The following is a 21,448-nucleotide window of genomic DNA, read 5'->3' on the forward strand; positions in this document are numbered from 1 at the left end:
GCAGTAGGCTTTCTAGGATGGTTTGAAAATGCTAATGTTACGCGCACATTCGTTCGTTTCCTTACGTCACGGTTGTGGCATGCACCGAGAACCGAAGCTAGGCTAGCAGTTGAGAAGGTAATGCGGACGGGGCCCGATCACAGTATCGCGCTCTACTCTTGAAGGCGAAGCTCAAGCGTCCTCCAAGTTTTTCTAATCGGTAAGTTTGCGTTGAAGCGACAGAGAGCACGAAGGTCACTTCACTCGCTGCAGCGGCGGCGTTTCTTACGCCATAGTCTTCTCGAGTTACGCCAGGTACGATGCTAAAGGAGCTCGTATAACATTGCAATTTGCTGCTATCGCATTCATTGCTTCGCCCTTGCGGCGAAGCTAACTCTTTCCTTCTAGGGTAACAATAACCTAAAATCGAAAGGCAGCTGCTATAAAATAAACGTCTGGTGAAATGCCTAGTCTCTAGGCATTTCATCTGGAGTAACCATTATCACTGACCTTTACTAATTTCGGATTATAAGTGAAGTGATTAAAACCAATAAGCTGCGTTGTAAGACAGATCATTTCACGTGAATCCTTGCGTAAAGGGTATACGCGTATAGAAGGCGAGTTTCTGTGCTAAAGACGTTTCAGTCTGAGTGATATCGTTGTTCTCGCATGATTCTTCTCAACAGACGAAAGTTGCTCTCATGTACGACGCCGTGCGGCTGTTCGCCACGGCACTTCGAGACCTGCAACCGAACAATGGACCAAAGATTCAAGTGCGACCACTTTCGTGCGAAACCGAGGAACCCTGGTCTCAGGGAAACTCTTTCGTCAAGTACATGCGAATGGTGAGTGGCTCGTGCCCGTGGCTAGAGCTTGGGATGATATTGGATAGTGCTGCAATGATGGTGGTGACGCTGTGGCAGGCGGGGAATGATATCATAATCCTACAAGATACCGAAAGTGGCCAGTGCTTCAATATCTACGTAGTGCCCACACCAATATTCCCAAAACATTTGCCATGAATTCACACAAACGTAAACAGCGGTGCATCGGGCCCTCTAGTTTTTTAACCAATAACGAAATACAGTAATGATCATAGATTGTGGATCTTCTCGCTTACGAAGCTTGCACGCAAGTTTCATAGCTTCTGCGTATTCTACAAGGGATGTGACAGAATGCTCTAGGTTGTCGTCTTCTCGGACGACATATTTATTTCTTAGCAAGCAAGTACTCAACGCCACAACCTACATCAGTATCAATAGTATTTTCGCCCCTTAAGATATGATGATTGTACGCAGCCAGTTCTCCATGCTGCTGACTTATATTGTACCAGTTACATTACGATTTTCGATTGAGTGTTTATTACACGAACCGTTGTGAAGCCAAAAATATCGTAGTGGTTGGTCTGTACTGGGATGCATCATATGTGTGAAGGAATCGACGGTCGAATTCGCGCATAACAGTGCCACAGAATTTTAAGAAGCTAAGTAACGTTACAACGTGTGTACGTGTGTGTACGTGGGCACTTCTCCTCTCTTCTTTTGTCCTTGTCTCATTTGCGCTGTGTTAAAGGTGTTCAAAAACCGTTACGAACTGGCCCAGGGTAAAAAATCTTTTTCTGCAGGTTAAAATGACATTATTTCTTACTAAATATGCACATGAAAACTAATATGTTAGCACGCCGCATCGCACGGCTCATTTTTCCGCTGCCGCACATGATGTAAACTTCTAAAGAGATGCAAAGCGTCAACTTAGCCCAATTTACGCGGTTGGAGACGAATCGCGTTCTCACACGGTAATCTGGAGAACGCAAAAAAAAAAAAATTCACAGCGTATCCACGGGTGAATGATGAAGAGCTTGGGCGAAGCTCCTGAAGCAATCATGGTTACACCGTGAAATATTCAGTGGTTTCGCCCAGCAGTAATCAAAGCGATAGCCCAGCATATCATCAAAGAGGTGACAAACACTGTATATATTTATACAAGAAATTTTATTAATCGTAAGTGGTAGCTAGACGTGGCTTCCGTTCCCCCTTCATTATAACTGCTTTATGGTCGGTGAAGTAATGGATCGGTAATGGGTAGTAGTGGGATGTTTGCAAAGACGAAGTAGTGGGCAGTTTGCAAAGATGGCTTCCGTTCCCCCTTCATTATAACGGCTTTATGGCCGGTGAAATAATGGATCGGTGATGGATCGTAGTGGGATGTTCGCAAAGACGAAGTAGTGGGCAGTTTGCAAAGGCCAATCCCCCACAGTGGGTGTGAGCCAAAGTTGCAGGTGAACAAGAACAAAGCCAAACAAGAGAGCCAGCAGGAAACGTAGGGGCTGGGTGATGAACGTCGTCATGTCGCGTCTTTTGTCGACCTTGTGCTTCACCTGTCAGGGAACGAGCCAACTGACGGCAGTCTTCGGCGTATATGGCGACTTCAGAAACTGGAGTGCACTCAGAGGCATCAGGTCGGTACGGGAGTATGGTGTCCAGTGGGTGGGAAGGTTCGCGGCCGTACAAGAGAAAGAACGGGGAAAAGCCGGTAGTCGCTTGCGTCGCGGTGTTGTAAGCGAACGTAACAAAAGGTAGTACAGTATCCCAGTTGGTGTGGTCGGAGGAGGTATACATCCTCAACATGTCGCCGAGTGTGCGGTTGAACCGTTCAGTGAGACCATTTGTCTGTGGATGGTAGGCAGTGGATTTCCGGTGAATGATGTTGGATTCAGCGAGGAGGGCTTGGATGACCTCCGACAGGAACACGCGACCCCTATCACTGAGTAGTTCCCGCGGAACACCATGGCGTAGAATGAAGCTGCGAAGAATGAAAAGTGCAACTTCGCGGGCGGTCGCTGCCGGGAGAGCTGCAGTCTCAGCGCAGCGCGTGAGATGATCGACGCCGACAATAATCCATCGGTTTCCAGAGCCACTGTACGGGAGGGGGCCGTAGAGGTCGATACCCACGCGGTCAAAGGGGCGAGCCGGGCACGGGAGCGGCTGCAACGCGCCAGTAAGGTGTCGCGGAGGTGTCTTGCTTTGTTGGCATGTAGTGCAAGACTGAACATATTTCTGCACAAAGCGATACATTCCTCGCCAGTAATATCGCTGACGCAGCCTTTCGTAGGTTTTCAGGGCGCCGGTGTGAGCACTTTGGGGATCCGCGTGGAAATTCGAGCAGATGTCAGAGCGCATATGACTAGGGACAGCAAAGAGCCACTTCCGACCATCTGGCATGTAGTTGCGGCGGTACAGAATGTTGTCTCGCACGGAAAAGTGGACTGCTTGACGGTGTAGCGCTCTCGTCGAAGGGACAGCAGACGAATCGGTAAGGTAGTCGAGCAACAAGGCAAGGTGTGGGTCTTTACGCTGCTCCGAAAGCATGTCATTGGTGCTGAGTGGTGACAAGGTGGTAACGTGGGGTGACAGAGAAGCCACATCTGGTGTTATTCGCGAGCGGGAGAGTGCATCTGCTCCACTACACAGGCAAATCTAACACTCGTGTTCTGTTTTCCGCCCCATACAAACTGGGTAACTTGTGCAAGAAAACTAACCCCGATAAGAAGGTTATTATAATATGCCCGAAGAAGCACAGTAAGCCTTTTGCTCAATGCAAAACATGCGTCGTTTACCGGATTCCTTTGTCATGCGGCCGGTTTTACATTGGGCAGACCGGCCGCTGCCTCAATGAAAGACTCAGAGAGCACAGCAACAAAGTGGGCAAGACGCCCCCTGACGGGTTTTTAGCGCTACACTGCTATAAATGCACGTGCCGACCCCATTTTGAACAGACTGTTGTAGTTGACAAGAACAAGTCCGAAATCACTAGATTAGTTATCGAAACCGAACACATAGACTATTCTGGCGAAAGTTGTGTTAGCAAAACGTCACTATCCTTGAGCAAAAAGGAATTAGACTACCTGCGCATGTGTTAAGGTCTGTCCGATTGCCGGTGATACAGAAGCGGCCAATTTCGTCATAGGAGGTTTTCAACCCTGTCATGTTGTTCATTGTATTGCTGGTTTTTCATGGTATATGCTAGTGGTCACGTGAATGTCGTGTGCAAAAACAGGTATATAAGTAGGCTTGGTGATTGAAAATAAACGTTTTTTTGTTGTCCGCAGCGCCAGTGTGTGTGTCTTCTTCCCTTCGTCCTTGTCTTTTCGCGCCCACATCCAAGAACTATGACAGACCAACAAGCCCGCATCGCTACCCTTGTTAATTAAAATCGAGTGGCTCATCCTAAGCTTGCTCATTCGACCAATACGATACACTGAGACAATGCCAAACTGTGCCGCAAGAAATATACATTCTTTGCTGGCGCCATGGTCTTCGAACGTTTGCTAGCCACTGTACGTTACGATTCCACGGTTATCCAACGGAGTCGTATCGACTCTGTTCCGGTCGTTATTTATGGACTCTTGCTTAGCTACTTTGCGAAAGTAAAGTTCACCGCGGATGCAGCACGGAATGTCCTAAATAAACATCAGAGTGTCATATAACCATTGACCTGGGGCCATCCCAGGCCATTGACCTGGGGAATGTACAATGGCTCACGCCATGGTTTTAGACAGGCTGAACATAGCCATACCTGTTGTGCGCATCATTAGTGATAATCGTACCCACTACCTACCCACTTCTCAACGACAAAAAAAAAGAAAGATACCAATTGTGTAGCTGACATCGTGTGTTTTCACTTTTATTCCAGATTAACATTCAAGGTCTGACTGGTAACATCAGATTCAACCCCAATGGCCACCGGACAGATATGAGGCTCACAGTAATGGAGATCACTCACAATGGACTCCGTGAAGTAAGTTCATTTCAATAGGCATAACACGGAGAGAAATGTGGAAGTACTATAGAGCCTTTTGGTAATCACTTAATTCCTGTGACTGGTTCATAAATGCCAAATCTATTTTCATGGGATTGCTCTGTCGCCATAGCATGGAGATCACGAAACAAGAGTGCTCGATATTTTTTAAACAATTCTCTTCTGGGCGATGCTTACCTCGAGCCCTCACCTCTCTATTTTCTATTCCATCTCTGTGCCCATTCTAGGCCGGCGAGTGGACAATGCATGGCGGCATCAACATCACCACAAACTACTCAAGACAGCTGGAAGAGGCCCGCCTGCACCTCATGAACAAGACGCTTATAGTCACCACGCTCGTGGTACGTTTCCTTCTGTTTACATTTGTATGAGTGCAACATATTTTTCTATTAAACATTTTTTGAAAAAACAAACGTGCTTATTTTGCCATGTCTCTGGCCATCGGTGCCTTCTATTTCTGGACTGCCGTTATGGTTTCTTCATTTTGCATAAAAGCAAATAATGCATTGGACCAATTTCCTACTACTTGAAAATTTGTTTGGAAACATAGTGACAGTTAGTGAACCTCGGAAAGAAAACGCATGATTGTGTAAGTCGTTGATCGGACTACACGGAACCAGGCTCCGCGTCATAGGGCGTCCTTTAAAGCGAATATGAGGTTTGAAATAATTCTGCCTATTCGCAAATTCAATAGAAGGTCCTGTTTCCAGCAAACCTGCAGCACAACTACGCACAAAAGTGAAGCAACCGTGCGTGTTTGTAACGTTATGTCGGAGTATTTGTATTGCTATTCTCCGCTTTGAATAGAAGTTGGACATCGTTTCTTGCATGGTGAAAATTAAGTACATCATATATCATTTGACAGTCGTGGTGCGATATGTGATAGTTTGCTTTATTCATTGGAAATCGGTGAATGGCTTCAGTTATAACGCCAGGAAAAGATCCAATAACATATCCGGTAATTGGCGTTCAGGTTTAAAAAAAGCCTTTAGCACCTACGCTGGATATCTTCATTTTATCTCTTTATATGAAACCAATTCATGCTGCGGTCTAACTTATTTTCCATGTGGATCCCTTTTTTTCATTCTTGCTCAAAAACAGATAAATTGAACTTACAAGCGAAGTTGCGCCGGTCGATAGTCATTTTAGTGCAATGTATCAGAGTAATGTTGCAGTCCCGTACGCCTCATAAATAACAACACAGACATTCCATAACATCACAGTGTGAATTCTCTGCCATATGGCAAATGTGCATGCCATTTCGCATAATTTGCTAATTGGACGACACCAGTGTGGTCAAGAATTACTCACCCGTGAGGATTTTGCGGTGTAATTTACATTCAAACGTGTCTTCGTGCTGCTTCCTGCAGCACTCGCACTGAAAAACTGTATAGCTATTAAACATGTTTCAACGTACGTCCAGGCAACCTCATCGTCCTGCTCTAGAAACAGGCTGTCACCCTTTATAAAAAGTCAGTACGTGTTTGCGGACGCTGAAGCGTATTTCATATATTTTACTCATATAGTCTCCTACCTGTCCAAGGCTGTACGTACCATAAGAGATGAGTGAAGAGCAGCTTTCTTTCCCGTGCCTAGCAACCCCCGTACACAATGCTGAAAGAGAACCACCAAGAGCTGGAAGGCAACGCAAAGTACGAGGGCTATTGCATTGACCTGCTCGAGGAAATCGCCAAGCTGCCGGACATCAACATCAAGTACAAGATACGTGAGGTGGCCGACAAGGCACACGGCAGGCGTGATGACAAGAACGAGTGGAACGGCATGATCGGGGAGCTGCTGCAAGGGGTTAGTGAAATATGTACATTCTGGACACCAAATGCACGTTCTGCTCTTCCGCCGGCTTACGGATGCTTATCGCTTCCTATGTGTCACACGATGACCGTGTTTATTTGAGTGTTTTGACTGTATTCTCTGAGCGTACTTGGCACATTCGCAAAAACTGCTTCGCACTAGCTACGAGGGGATAGGTCATAGATCTTAAGATGAAGCTCTGGACCAAATAAGGGAAGAAAAAAAATAACATGACAAATGACAAGCCATATGTTTATCGCGTGCTGTGCTTCTAAAAACATAATAAATAAATGAAGAGCGCACTCTTGGTAGGTGTACAATAGTAAAGGAAAATATGCGGAAGGGCAGTACCAGAAAAGGATATAACTGAGAGTAATGTCATCAATTGCGAAGGCTATCAGTGGTTACCTAAGGGCTTTATCCTCACGCGTTTTCGAACTCCTCCCGTTATGGTTGTCTAGTTCGCCTCCCGACGAATTTCTGGCGTTTAATGTTTCTTTTCATTGCTACTAACACAGTCGACTGCAAATGTTTCATTCGTCATCCTCCAATAACAGCTGCTAGAAAAAAAGGAACGGGATTATGTCGAGTGTAAGCTTTCCCGGCATCTTTTTATTTTGCTGTGGTTCTCGTTAGCGCGCTGATGATGCACGTGAGCGGATAAGCTGTAATACGACAGTCAAAATACACTGTAATGCATTGCTCTGCAGTGAATACAATGGAACGCGTATGGCTTTACCTTCAGCATGAAGCTGTTGAATATGCCTTACATTTTACTTGTGTAACGTCCCCCGACGCTTGCCCTTTCGCAGAAAGCAGACCTGGCCATCGCCGACTTGACCATCACGTACGTACGCGAGGAAGTGGTAGACTTCACGATGCCGTTCATGAACCTGGGCATCAGCATTCTCTACAAGAAAGCGGACAAGAAGCCTCCCTGGCTCTTTTCCTTCCTGGCACCGCTGTCCCTGGAGGTGTGGATATACATGTCCACGGCCTTTCTGGGCGTCTCCCTCTTTCTCTTTGTGGTGGCGCGGTTCAGCCCGTACGAGTGGGTGAACCCACATCCGTGCGACCCTAGGCCCGCCGAGCTAGAGAACCGGTTCACCATATGGAACACCCTGTGGTTCACCATCGGCTGCCTGATGCAGCAAGGGTGCGACGTGACCCCACGTGCGCTGTCGACCAGAGTCGCGGCCGGCATGTGGTGGTTCTTTACGCTCATCATGGTATCATCGTACACGGCCAATTTGGCCGCCTTCCTGACCGTCGAACGACTCGTGTCTCCAATCGAAAGCGTCGAGGACCTGGCTAAGCAGACCAGCATCCAGTATGGGTGCCTGCAGTCTGGATCCACCCAGGCCTTCTTTAAGGTACGTATGTGTACACTTTGCAGTCGCTGTTAGTTACATACTTTTTAAATGTTACTCACGCATGCATACAATTTCATTTCTCCTTTTTGTTTTTCTTTCTTTCTTTTGTTGTATGCTCTATATTAAACCTGTTACCTCCGCGGTTTTATCGTAGCATCGTCAGTTAATGTTACCTTACTGACGCTGCTCACATATTCAATTTGCTCGTTTTTATTCAAAAAATAAATTTTTTGCATTATCAAGGCTCCTGCTCAATGCCCTTTAGCCTTTTGGGGCACCGACCTTGATCTCAGCTCTACATGCACTCTAGCTTGTTTAACCTGCTGAAGTTGCATGTTTCAAAAACGGCCCACGTCCTTACTTTAAGGAATGGGCTTCTACCTATAAAAATCAAAGTTAAACTGTCGAGGGGACGCACTGCTGACGAATGGCGATCGTATAGAGGCAACCTCACTAGAATCAGTACACATGTATGGACTGTTGCGGACGTCACGCTGATACTCATGAGTACCTCCGGTTCATGTTGCTAAGTCAATGACTTTGTTTGTCTAGTCCAGCAGGTCGTGGCCAAAATACCGTTTTCCCAAAGCCAAGCATTTGTAAGACCACATGTTACTGGACAATATATCTAATGTATTTATCAAACCCCAATCCCGCTTTCCACATACATAGCGCGATGTCATGTACTCAGATCAAATCAATTAACTTTATTGATTGCCCTGCGAATTGGTGGGATAGGCCTGGATCCCGCCTAGGCTTCGGCCAAGGGTTGCCGGCCCTTGGCGGCTTCCTCGGCTCGCTGGATGGCCGATACAAATGTTTAACACACATCCTCCTTTTCTTTTTCTTTGCAGGAATCCGAGTTTCCCACCTACAAGAAAATGTGGCACGTGATGCAGGCCGCACGGCCCAGCGTGTTTACCGAATCCAACTACAAGGGCATCGAACGAGTGCGCCGCGGAAAGTACGCCTACCTGATGGAGTCCACCTCCATCGAGTACGCCATCGAGAGGAACTGCGATCTCACCCAGATCGGCTCGCTTCTGGACAACAAGGGCTACGGCATTGCCACGCCGCCTGGTGAGCATACCCACCGCGTGTCGTCAGCCCCATGTGGCTCTGAAATGTTAAGCATTGAAACCAATTCTCGGCACTCCATCCAGACTGGGCCACCACTTCTGGGCATCGTTCACTTAACGGCGAAGCTGGTTTTGGTCGAGCCTTTCATGTCCGGGATTCGTGGTGACGTTTGTGGGCATCATAAGCGGGTATGCGCCACAGACATTGGGTAAATCCCACTGCTCACCATTGGTGCACTAAACATGAAGGCAACAGTTAGCCCAACAAACGAATATGTGCTACAGAAATCTGTGTGGCCTATCAGAAAACTATCATAATCATAAACGCGTATGTGCCACAGAAATTGGGCAAATCCCACTACACACAACTTTCACTAAAAAGGAAGAAGGCAACAATTAGCCCTACAAATGGCGTGCGCGTTACCGCAGTCACACCAGTGTCACTAGCTACTTTGTGGTTATAAATGATGGTGGCTATACTACCACCTCAAAGCTTAACAAAGAGTGTTTATTAAAGAGCATATATCTGAAAGACTTGCAAAACGTATAAATGCGTTTGCCTGACGAAGGGAACGCCACCAGCTTCGCTGTTTCGTCGATGAAGCGGAGCTGGTTGAATTTTATTCTTTTAGTTTATATTGTCCCGCTTCCTAACAGTTTCCATTCGCACCCTTTCTGGTTTACAGCAGCGGACCTAGTTTTTATAGCACATGTGTGCAAATATATTACTCTAATCCAAGAACCAACAGCCGTGTATGACACCCGCTCATGATGAAGTGGACCCTCTTGCACACGACAATGTTTCTTGATTTCGCGGCTTTCTCCCTTGGCGTTCATCCTTAATTGAAAAAGGGCCGAAGCCTTAAAATAAAGGAACGCGCTCTCGTGTAAGAAGTGCGTTCTGCATGCAAGCAAATGGCTTTGAGACCGTTATAATGATGTGTGACAAATTTATGAAAGAGACCACAAAAATGAGCAACTTGCAAATTTTAAAAGGTTATTGCTTTTTTTTTCTGTTAGGAAACCCTCTTTTAGCGTCGTTTATTACTTTGAGTGGTGAAACCTGCCCCAGCTACAGACGAGATCGTATCACCGCGAAGTAAAGAAGTACTGGCATAAAACAGCGACAGTAGCGAATCGCAAACTGCAGGAAGTACGAAGGAAGAGAAGTAGAGAGCACATCACAAATATGACATTTATAGTACAGATTTAAGAAACACATGGTGCTTCTGGTGATCCCAGCATGCTCACGGGAGTTTGGAGAAATAACGTAGGCTTTACGCCTCAATTATTTCAGCCGGAAAAAAAAAACGGAGGGTGCTCTCGTAGGTCCTCGCCGTTCTTTAGCCCAAGAAAAGCTTTTTCCTAGAGAATGGTTCCACGTAGCCAGCTTCATGCGTTTCCAAAACCTCGGCATTCATGAAAACGAGAGTTCTACCCCCTTCTTATTGCTTGTGTAAATGCAATGCCAGATTCATTATCTGCTGCAGATTTCTAGTTCCATAATTTTTTTGGTGGTTGCCTCATTCTAGTTCTTTTGTAAGTGCATCCTTGCAAACAATTTCTGAATTGGGCATTTTTATTCGTTCCAGGTTGTCTTTTTTTTTTGTCAGATGGGTGCAAGTGCGTGTTTTCTTATTTATGCTGCGAACACCACTTTCATTGCTTTCAAAGATTCTAGGGTGCCTTCGAGCTGGTGCTTTTTACAGTAGCTTCGTTGAAGTGGTAGCATGGAGAGGCATCTGCTGCCAAATAATTTGGTTTGAGTAAAAGCTAGATATTTGTAGTCTTGTGTTCACTCTTTCACGAAATCTGTATACAATATTTCCTGGCTTCCTTATAACATCATGTGCTCCTTTTAGAAATGATTTGAACATCGGCCTTACAGTTTCTGACAAATATTCCTGAAAAACACTAATAGGCTTCCTGCAGTGAGGCGTGTATTGCGTCTATCGCGCAGGGTCCCCGTACCGTACGATGCTGTCCCAGGCGATCCTGCAGCTACAGGAGAGTGGCACCCTGCACGTGCTCAAGGAGCGTTGGTGGAAGAAGCGGCACATCGTCAAGAAGTGCCCGAAGGAGGAGGCAAGCGCGTCCAAGGGCACCTCGGCCCTGGGCCTGGCCAACGTGGGCGGCGTCTTCGTCGTCCTGTTGACCGGCTCCTGCATCGCCTGCATCACGGCAGTCGTCGAGTTCATATGGCGCTCTCGCAAGGCGCTGCCCGAAGAAAGGGTACGTAGAGGAACACTGCTGCCGCGATAGTTAATATGTCAGTCTCAAAAATCCTTTTAGTTGGGGAAACTGCATGAAGGGATAAAAAGGCTATGCAACACCACTAACAGACAGACAGACAGACAGACAGACAGACAGACAGACAGACAGACAGACAGACAGACAGACAGACAGACAGACAGACATATAGATAGATAGATAGATAGATAGATAGATAGATAGATAGATAGATAGATAGATAGATAGATAGATAGATAGATAGATAGATAGATAGATAGATAGATAGATAGATAGATAGATAGATAGATAGATAGATAGATATTGATCGCTTGTGCCTATATGGACTGACAACAATAATGATAGCGAACATGCTTGACCTGACAGTGTGGCACGTCAGACTTTCGTAGTTTTCGTCCGTCTTTATCAGCCAATAGACCGACAACGACTCGCTTCTGTGACGCCTTCTGCTTTGGCATATCTTGGAATAAATTTTAGCTTCCTTTGTGATAGTCTAGGATTAACTATGGTTATTTGCGAAAATACAATCACGATAATATAGCAAGTACGCCCTGTATAAAAGGAAACAGGTAATGGTCGCTCAATGCTTAAAGCAGAATGTGAGAAAGATCTGTCGTTTATGAACTTATGCAGCCTCGCTGAGGCTGCAGTGTGCATGTATAAAAATATGCACGACTTTCAGAAAGTTGCGTCATAGTCTTCGGTGTGTCGCAACAGAAAGAGAAACAGAGTGAGGTCATCATCAATACTACCACAAGAGTACGGCATTGTTTCTTGTCGACCATGTCATAAAGCTTCAGTCACCCCACACATACTGTACTGTTTTCGCAGGAACCCGTGTGTATGGAACTGTGCCGCGAGCTGAGGTTCACGCTGACCTGCGGCGGTAAGAAGCCCGTGCGCACCAAGGGCGACGACCGGGTGCCTCCGGGTGCTGGCAGCGGCGAGAACGGGCTGCCGTTCATGCCTTTGACGGGCTACGGCGCCGTGGTCTCCAAGGACAGCTTCTCCTGACAGGACGAGCCCCGGGGCGCGCCCGAAGACAAGCTCAGCACCTGCTACCGGTGAGGTCACTACTGGCCACTCAACGTCCCTGGGTTCCCGTGGCTCGCGTTTTCTTTTTTTTCGAGAGCCTCAAGATCTACCATATTGTTTTGACGGCAGTTTGGCCGTTTGAGGAATAGAAACTCGGGAGGAGCAGCACAAACGTACCAGTCATAGTCAAGGCAGCCGCAGACTCTTATAACTTATGATGCAGAAAGGAATATATTAAAAAATCTGTGTTGGTTCCCTCATACAGGTGTTTAAAGTTCGAAGACAATAGCGAAGAGTAAATCGATAATTGGGGGACGCTTAAGCTTCGCCTTTAAGAGTTGAACGCGATAGCGATATTCGGCCCCATCCTCATCGCGCTCCATTTCGCTTGTAACTATGTTCAGTCGCCCAGCCAGCCACACGCATACACACGCGCACGCACACACACGACATACCTATAGTAAAGACAAAGGTTTCCGCCCTCTTAAACAGCACTTTTATGACAACGGTGTCCCCACTACGTGTGTGTAAAAGAATGCGCGCGCTAACGTGCATGCCATTTGTAATGGGTGGCCGGCTTTAAACCACAATTCGTTATGCAATTCACATGGCGTCACGCCCGATGGCAATGTACGCTTGTAAAACGTTTTACTGCGACATTACATCTCGTGCTGTGACGCCTGCACACATGACTCGTATGTTTGTGAAGCATGAAAGTTACTTTCAGTGCAGTTCCAAGCATTGGTGTGACTCTGTGGTAGAACGCCTGCTTGCCATGCCGCAGGCTCGGGTTCGATTCCACCTCCATGGCAATTTTTAGGTCACGGACAATCACGATTTTTCGCTCACCAGCAACGACACCGATACCGACGCCGAAATTTCTGCGACACGGGCTCTTTAACATTTTTATGACCGTTGAAAAATCGGTTGTTTTTGGGTAGTCCAGGAAACATTTTTTTTCCTGCCACAGAAATTAATATGAAGCTTAAGTGTAGGATATAAAATAGAAGAATTGGTCTTTCTAACAGTATTAATAAATTTCAAAAACCAAGTTTATTACAAATATTATAAAAAATTATCAAACAAAAATGCATCAAAAAAGAAGAAAAAATTCATGAATACATCAATGCTACACTGCACAGGGTAAACATAAATAAAAATCGAAATATACATTGAACGCAAAGTCCTTACAGAATAGTAGTGCAAATATAAGCTCTGTAAGTACAAAGGCTATTCACATACATACAAAAATATAAGCACTAGTGCCTCTCAAGCCATCGCGACAAGCAGTTTGTCGACGCGGTGAAACAAAAATCACTGTGCATTTTATTTTCGAAAATATGCGTCCACGCATACTTATCTGTGTGGTTTCATATCACTCTGAAGACTTCTGCGGTGAAAAACAACACGAAGAAGCCGCCGCGCGGCACTGCGGAGCGCTAGGTCAAGGTCCACTCCGCGCCGTCTTCGCGGAGAGAACTCTGCTCTTTCTGCCGCCGGCGCCTAATGCTCCCGCCTGAGTGAAGTTGACACCCTTGGAACGTACCGGATCCGTTTACATCGACGCGCGGCAAAGATAAAACAGCCCGAGTAGAGGGCGAAACTTACCGGCGGATACCTGCTGATGTTAGGGCGCAGTTTGATGCGCTTTCGCCGACCGTACTACGGATTACGGACCGCATTACGGATCGAAGTCGTCTTCCGTGTCTGTGCTACTACCATCGTTCAGAAATTCCCGCTCAGATTCCTCGGAATTTGTCAAATTTCGCCGTTTCCGTGGAGCACCCACGAACGACGTCGACGCCATGTCCGAAGCAACTAGCGCTCGCCTACCCGACTGCGAACGAACTTTAAAAATCTCCCCGCTGGGGAAAAAAGAAACTCACAAGCGAAAGTCATAAAAAAACATGCTGTTTTCCCCTTTGGGTGGCGTTAGCTGTCCAGAAGTGCTCAGAGAGAGCCAAAATTTGAATTTGAAGTCATCGTTAGCATACAAACGTTGGGAATAGGCGCAGCCACAAAATTGTTAACGCTGTCCCGTTAAAATTTTCTGACTGCTGTACAAACTTATCAAGGAATAGCGTGTACGCACACACTCGCATCAAGTATGAATATCCGGCATGCATAGCAGAGATGGCAAATTACGAAGGCACACATGCGCAAAAGGAAGTGTCATTTCATTGCGAAATAGTGCGAAAGATGGTGTAGGCTCTTATAAGGAAACACAATGCATAGAGAATTCACGAATCTCCCTCATTGGCTTACCGATGCCTAGGATCCGAGGCGTACGCACAACTGCGAGAGAACGGAGCAAAGCGTATCAAAATGTTCGCAATGAATTCGTTGAATGCACGGGACAATACAAAAAGAGAAAGGTTTCAAAGTGTTCTTGCTAAATGGCGCCGTATATCAGACTGCGGAATCGGCAGGGCTCGTTTACAACGGGTGCGTTGAGAATGCTTGAAGGGGAATAGATGGATTATAAGATATGAAGTAATTGCAAAAGTTGCGATCACATGCACGTATTAGTATGGGTGAGAATTCATTGTACCAAGCGGTTCCGTCATAATGTGATAGAGAGAGTGCTGCTTGGTGAGGTGCGTGGTGTGAGTTTGCTATTCTTTTAGAGCGCAGCTCTCAGGCGCCCGTTCCTGCGTTGAGCGGTGTCGTCTTCGTCATCACCGTCGGTGGCGTAACCGATAGACATGAAAAAATAAAATCAGAGAATATACTAAGGATGGAATGGAATTTGAACCCGGGCACTCTGCGTGGCAGTCGAGTATTCAACCACAGAGCCTCAAAGCTGGTGCTGTGTATCTACCACAGAGCTGGTGCTTGAAACTCACTTGCACAAAGACCCTATACAGGCGTCATGTCGGGCAAGGAGTCGCGTTAACCTATGTAACATAGCGTGTTCCATAGCCTGTTACATGAGAATAAAATAACAACCAGTCATCACACAATTGCTAATTGCACAACGAATGTGTGCTTTAATGCTTCCCACCCACTGCAAAGTGCTCAGCTATAATTCTTCATCGTCATCAGCCACACGCAGCATCAACAAAGTGCACATAATACTTTACAGATGTGTAGCGGGTACTTCGCCTATCCACAGAAACACGAATAATGGCGTAGTGGGTGCTGTCCTACTTCACAAAAATTATTATTTTTGGCGTAGTCTATACCTTGCGGAAAGCCAAAATTTCAAACACAGTTGCCTTGCCCCAACAGGAAGCTGCGCTCAGAATTCGCATTAGGTAGTATCGCAATCGTCGCTGAATCTTTTGTTCTTTCGTACCCCGAATTCGTATTGCGTGGCACTGACAAATTACAGGCTTCTAGATTTCATCTACATTAAAATTGGTTAGCTCGACCGATTGACCTGAAGCATTGAAAATAATTTTCAATTTTGGCAAGTTGCTCTCCACGGAGCGAGCAGGGTAACGTGTTCGTTCATTTACGTAACAGATGTGGATATTCATTTCTTTGAAAGTTCTCGTTATACATTCAGAGCGGGCAACATCGATGTATTGTAGACCACTTTCAAGTATATCCCTAATACGATAGCAGAACTTTTTCAGAAACCCTGCAAAACTTCATCAAAATCCACTTAAGTTGAAAATTCACGCATCAAATTTTCCCGCTTTAGATGACGAAATGCTTGCACTTTAAATCTCTATAATACTTTTTTTTTTTTGCTGCAGAGGTACGGGACTGCAAATTAATGCTCAGTCCCAACTCTTGTATAGTATTGCGACTGATCTAGTGCAGCTGTGCTTACTGAATACATAAAATAAAGATTGAATGACGAATCTTATTTCTTGTATTCTTTACCCGCAGCCCTGTCCGGGATTCCCCTAGAAGCTACCGACCCGAGGACACCGTCGGTACCGAAGTCTAGACTCGAAGCCCTAGCGGCCACCGTTAGCCCCTCGACCTTCTCACTCTCTCTCCTAGGGTCTGTCGCGCGCCTCGCACTTTATTTTTCATTTATCCTCGACGTTGATCATTGTGCACTGTTAAGTCTTGCCGCAGTAGTCTAATGTCCTTCCAAGTTTGAAGTTACTATGTATGTATCTTCAGCTGTCAGCGAGCACCCAGAAGCTTAGCTTCTTTTTGTTGGACTTTGGCGTTTTGAGTCCAGAGCTAGTGTCTGTTCAAGCATACCTTACTTTTGGTGCGCTATAAAAATGTCTATGTAGGCTAGTTCTTAATCCCGGAAGACACGTTTACAGCATCCTAGCCCATACGGCAGGCGCCACACTGGCCGGACTATTTGATGTCGAGAGTTGCATGCCAGGATACAAAAAGGAAGCATGGCGGGAATGGCGACATCAACTTGCACGGTTAAGTTCTGTTCACGCTTGCAGCGTGGCGTTCGCCGCCTTGGTCAGGTTCAACGAACTACGTGCAGATGGGCACGTGCAGTTTGAGACGCTTAGCGTAAGACGTATTGGTGCTGGATGTTAGGGATACCACCTGCGCTGTAGCAACAGGTCAGAAATCCAAGATTGTTTGACCAGGAAATATGCCGAACCATTGACGAAGACATTTGTTCTTACTTTAAGCGCGTTGCTTCATTTAGCGCGTATTGTTAATTGTCATCACTGTTGTATACATACGAAAGGAAAACACGTTTCTCGGATTTGTAACAGGATATTTACGTGACTGACTTAAGACTTCAAGAAGAGCGGAAAGTCTCGTATGCGATGGAATTCCCTGTTCATTTGATAGTGACAAGTTTTTCGTTTGATGATGTTTCCGAAAACATTTCCCGGTGAGTTTTTATCTTTATTTTTTGCGAGAAGTAGCAGTTGCTGTCGCCCAATCAAAGGAAGCTTGCAATGCAGAAAAAAAACACGAGTGGTGCTTTGTTCTTCCGAAAACATTGATTATAATTAATTATTGCATGCCTTCTTGAAGGTGAAGTCAATTGAGACCTTTGTTTTAAAAAAAGGAGGGATGACAGGGCAAATTAACTGTCTTCGCACGCACCAGTGGAATGGTACACGCACAGCCGGAGAGTTTGACAGATGAGTTAGCTTCGGCGTACATACGACAAATGTACTTGGAGTGTTGAGGCAGCATCTTTGCAGTTGTGTACGAGCACGTGATAAGAGCCCGTCATTGTTCATAGGGGTGCTTCTTTCTCGAAAATGTACACTGGAGGACTGTTTGACCAATCACGCATGGTCATTTTTATGTCTCGGCTATATGCCATCAGGTTGTGCTGCATGATCTCTCTTTCAATCGCTCATTAAGTACAATATATTTCGTGAGGCAGCATTTTGTCGTTTTTTGCTTGTAGAGCTGAGACACAGTACAATGAAGTGCTGCGCTCATAAAATGAGCATTTTAAAAGCTTTGTTTTCACTTTCGTTTAAGTGACTTCGCCTGTGATAGATGAGGCCCTGAAAAAAAGCTATGATGACTGGCCCTTGCCAAATGAAGTGTTGTATCGGCGTTAAGCTGTTGCAGTTTACTTTCTTTAACGTATCGATTCATTTTAGTTTACTTTTTTGGGTAGGTATGTTATTGAACGCAAGATGCATCAACTTTACGAAATAGCGTGAATAGACCGGTCCCTTACATATATGCGTAAATGACGTCTACAAGCTATTAGCCGCCCAGTCGCGTTGATGCCCTTTTAACATCACGTGGAAGTTATTTTTTCCATAACTCGCTTGAACAAAAAAGAACCTTACGGCACAGGCAGACTAAGCTTTAGATTCGTCTCAGCACGAACGCAAGAAAGACGACACGACACCTCATGGCGCTTGCTTATGTTTTTAAGGGTCAAGTGACACACAAGCTTGATGTTAGAACACAAATTCCGATCTTGACTTTGCAAATGGAAGTGGTCTGACAAAGGTTTGACAATGAGTTAAAAAGTACAGAAACTCCGAGTCAGAGAACACCATAGGTCTAAAAGCACGCCGAGTCTCAAAGTGGCCAATTTATCATCAGAAGCGTCGCGGTTTCGTATCGTACTTTTGATTTACATTCCGAAAAATATAAAAAAATTATTGCTACGTGTAATAGTTCGAGCGTAGCCGCATTTATGTACCTTATCGAGCTTGTTCGTGTTACTCGAGTTTCACACAAAGCCGTTATGATCGCCGTTCATCAAGAAAGTACAGAAGGTGCTGTCTGTGTTCATACTAAGCACTGACATTGCTCAAGTTAAGCATTACAAAAATATTTGGGGATGCGTCCCGTGACAAATAAAAAAAAAATGTGGGGTGAAAGCTGCCACTTTCATTCATATATATTTTGGCACATTTTCTTAGCCTCTAATTACGTTTTTCTTGTTTTTTCGTCTGTGGACTGTCCTTCTCTTGTCAGCGGAAGCATAGCTATTCGCGACGTTCGACTGGGGTAAAGTGTAAGTTTCATTCAAGCAACAACGTGATAATAATTCAGTCGTCTCGCAATGTAGGTACTGTTACTTATTTACAGTTGTATATTTTCTACACAATCGTCCTTGTTCAATGAGTGCTGATGTTAAATTTCTTTGTAACAATTTATTGATTTTCCGACATATTTCGTCGAAGTTCAAGGCATTGAGGTGCCTACATGGTTGATCGTAACAGGTTGTACCACTACATGGAGCAATAACAAAAATGCTTCTTTGAAGCTCTGTGTCCTAATTGCTGCGGCTATAAGAAAATCTGTGCTTACTTGTGTTTTTAGCTACTGCTTTTGAGGCTGGAAAGTGTTCTTAATACCCGGCGAAATTTCTCCGCGGCATAATACTAGGACTGCATTTTGGAAATATTTCGCGACACAACGATATCTACGATATCCGTATGTTCCTTCAACCATCATTGCATTCGTAAAAATGGGTGATCAGGCGGCAATTTTTTTTATATGTCTAACTGCTCGTTCCTGAACCTTCCTAAAAGGCACAAATAACACTGGAGAGGTACGAGTTACACTTCATTATTGTGAATGTCCCGTAGCTTGCGTTCCCATGAACTTATCATGGCTAAATGTAACCATGACAAATAGTGAGAACGACTGGGTTCGGTCACACCAGATGTACGAGGCCTCAGAGACAAGTTATAGCCCCGAAAAGTGTGCACAGTGTCGGAGTGCTTTCATTTGTGTGAATTCTCCACGTTCGAAAACGAAGGTAAACGAGCAGCAGCGTCATTTCAGTGAATTCAACGCCTTTGGGCATCAGCGTTAGTATGTTTTCCTTGCTCGTATGATGTTACACTTTCATGTTTGTCCTGAAAGGAAGCCTGGAGTCTGGTAACGATGTCTTCAACTGACATTATGTCCGCCATATGGAAGAACCACGACGCGATGCCCATAACCTATGTTGTTGTCTTTCCCTCATATTCAGCAGCCTACTGCTAGCTTCAAGTTGCACCGAGTATGGTGCTAGTGCTCTTACCTGGAAGCACACCTGTGTGTTTTCTTTTCTGAAGTGTTCTCGAAAACAAGGATTACTGGCAGCTGGGCAGCAGCTTGTGGATGTAAGGCAGCTGTTGGTGCTTGTGGATCCACGCTGGACTGTACGACCATGTTTTTTCTAGTTATGGGTATTTATGCGGGAACTGATACGACGTTGTTACATGAGGAGCCTTGTTTATCCTTGAGGTTTGGCGCATTCATTAAGACATCGCACTCAACTGTTTCATTGTTCGAAGGCAATGCTTGCTGTATGTGTTCACATTCCTTTGCATTTGCCTGTAAATAAAGTTTTTCGTTCACTCCAATTTGAATAAGCAGTCGTTTCTTTGGGGGAAGTTTTTTGCGCGTTGGTTGTTCATCGTACTGCACAACCATAGCGCAAAAAGAAAAAAAGATGAGCATCGGGCAGGGTCAAGAAAGGATCAAGGCAAGGTCAAGACAGGACGAGCGCTAACTTTCCCCTAAGGCTTTATTGCAGAGTGCGAGCATATATAAGCACACATCTGAAATTTCAAAAGGAAAGACAGAGAGAAAGAACGTAAACAGCCATGCGTCACATATGCAAAAAAAAAACAAAACAATCAAGCTCTTAAAACTAAGGACGCCATACAGACGCATTTATTACTTGCCCTGGTTATTTCAGACGCTTCTACAATTTGCCTATTTATCTTATTTGAATGACGGTGAACGACAACAGTCTTACTGAAATTCTTTGTGTGCCATTCATTCGCATTTGTACGGTGTCTGAGAAGCAGCTAAAATGGTGAGACAGCAACGCAAACGTCACCTCGTCATCAGGTGAGTATGGAAAAAGAACTCAAAGCTCCTTTCTTAAAGAAAAGTGGTTGAACGTGAAGGTTTCTCGCATGAAAACTGAATCAAAGTCAAAATCGAAAGCCAACGATCCCGCAACGAAGCCAAGAAATGCTGAGCGACCCGATGCAATGCATATATGATTTCATTGCTTGTTTAGGATTGCATTTTTTGAACGTTCGAATTCAGTAAAGACACATTTCGTTTTGTTGCATAGCTTTTATTTTAGATAACGTGATTACATGCACACTAACGCTTTCACAGACGGCGCTACACTTGCACAGTGTTGCCTTGTGATCGCGGTGGTAGATGGTCCGAAGTACTGCCATCGTAATATGGCACAGCCTGCACGCAAACGTGATATCAATGCAGGAACGGTGTTGCGTCGTGGGTCTCTGTAGCGTCTTCAGTTTCAACGAGTAGCGATCTAGCATGATCTAGCATGAGTCGTGATCTAGCATGATCTAGCTAAGGGCGCGATCGCGCTCGCGCTTAATTTGCGTACTGCAGCCTCTTCTTCTGCTGTGCCCTGCAACCTCGGCCTACCCATGGCGACGGCCGGGAATGCATTGCGTGATGCGTGTAATGCAATGCAGATTTATGCAATTCATCTTGGTAGCATGGCTTTGCAGTTCCCATTGTTCCTATCAGCATTTGTCACAAGACAGCAGGAAGCAATAAACGACCCCTGTGTTGCACTTAAAGGGACTCTGAAACGGTTTCGGAGATTTTGCATTGTACTGGAAATAATGGGGGTAGTGGGGATATGGCATGGAAGGGGAAGACGACGACGGGTTATTCATAAAAGCTACGTTTCGGTGTCGTCCCGAGTGTCATCTCTCGCTGCTCGGCTCTACCGTCTGAGGA

General features: G+C 45.4%; 1 protein-coding gene across 1 annotated transcript in view; it reads left to right on the forward strand.

Annotated features, from left to right (window-relative positions):
* The window catches only part of LOC119395750 (glutamate receptor ionotropic, kainate 2), a 44,052-nt gene extending 23,979 nt beyond the window's left edge, over positions 1-20,073 (forward strand). The window contains exons 8-16 of the mRNA XM_049416764.1: positions 666-824; positions 4,672-4,776; positions 5,025-5,138; positions 6,394-6,603; positions 7,422-7,982; positions 8,837-9,062; positions 11,022-11,293; positions 12,143-12,375; positions 16,187-20,073. Of these exons, the coding sequence (XP_049272721.1) occupies positions 666-824; positions 4,672-4,776; positions 5,025-5,138; positions 6,394-6,603; positions 7,422-7,982; positions 8,837-9,062; positions 11,022-11,293; positions 12,143-12,325 (1,830 nt within the window). The 3' untranslated portion in view covers positions 12,326-12,375; positions 16,187-20,073. The remainder of the gene's footprint in view (positions 1-665; positions 825-4,671; positions 4,777-5,024; positions 5,139-6,393; positions 6,604-7,421; positions 7,983-8,836; positions 9,063-11,021; positions 11,294-12,142; positions 12,376-16,186) is intronic.
* The last annotated feature ends 1,375 nt before the right edge of the window (positions 20,074-21,448 follow it).

This window comes from Rhipicephalus sanguineus, chromosome 6 (assembly GCF_013339695.2).
Source record: "Rhipicephalus sanguineus isolate Rsan-2018 chromosome 6, BIME_Rsan_1.4, whole genome shotgun sequence".
Taxonomy (NCBI): Eukaryota; Metazoa; Arthropoda; class Arachnida; order Ixodida; family Ixodidae; genus Rhipicephalus; species Rhipicephalus sanguineus.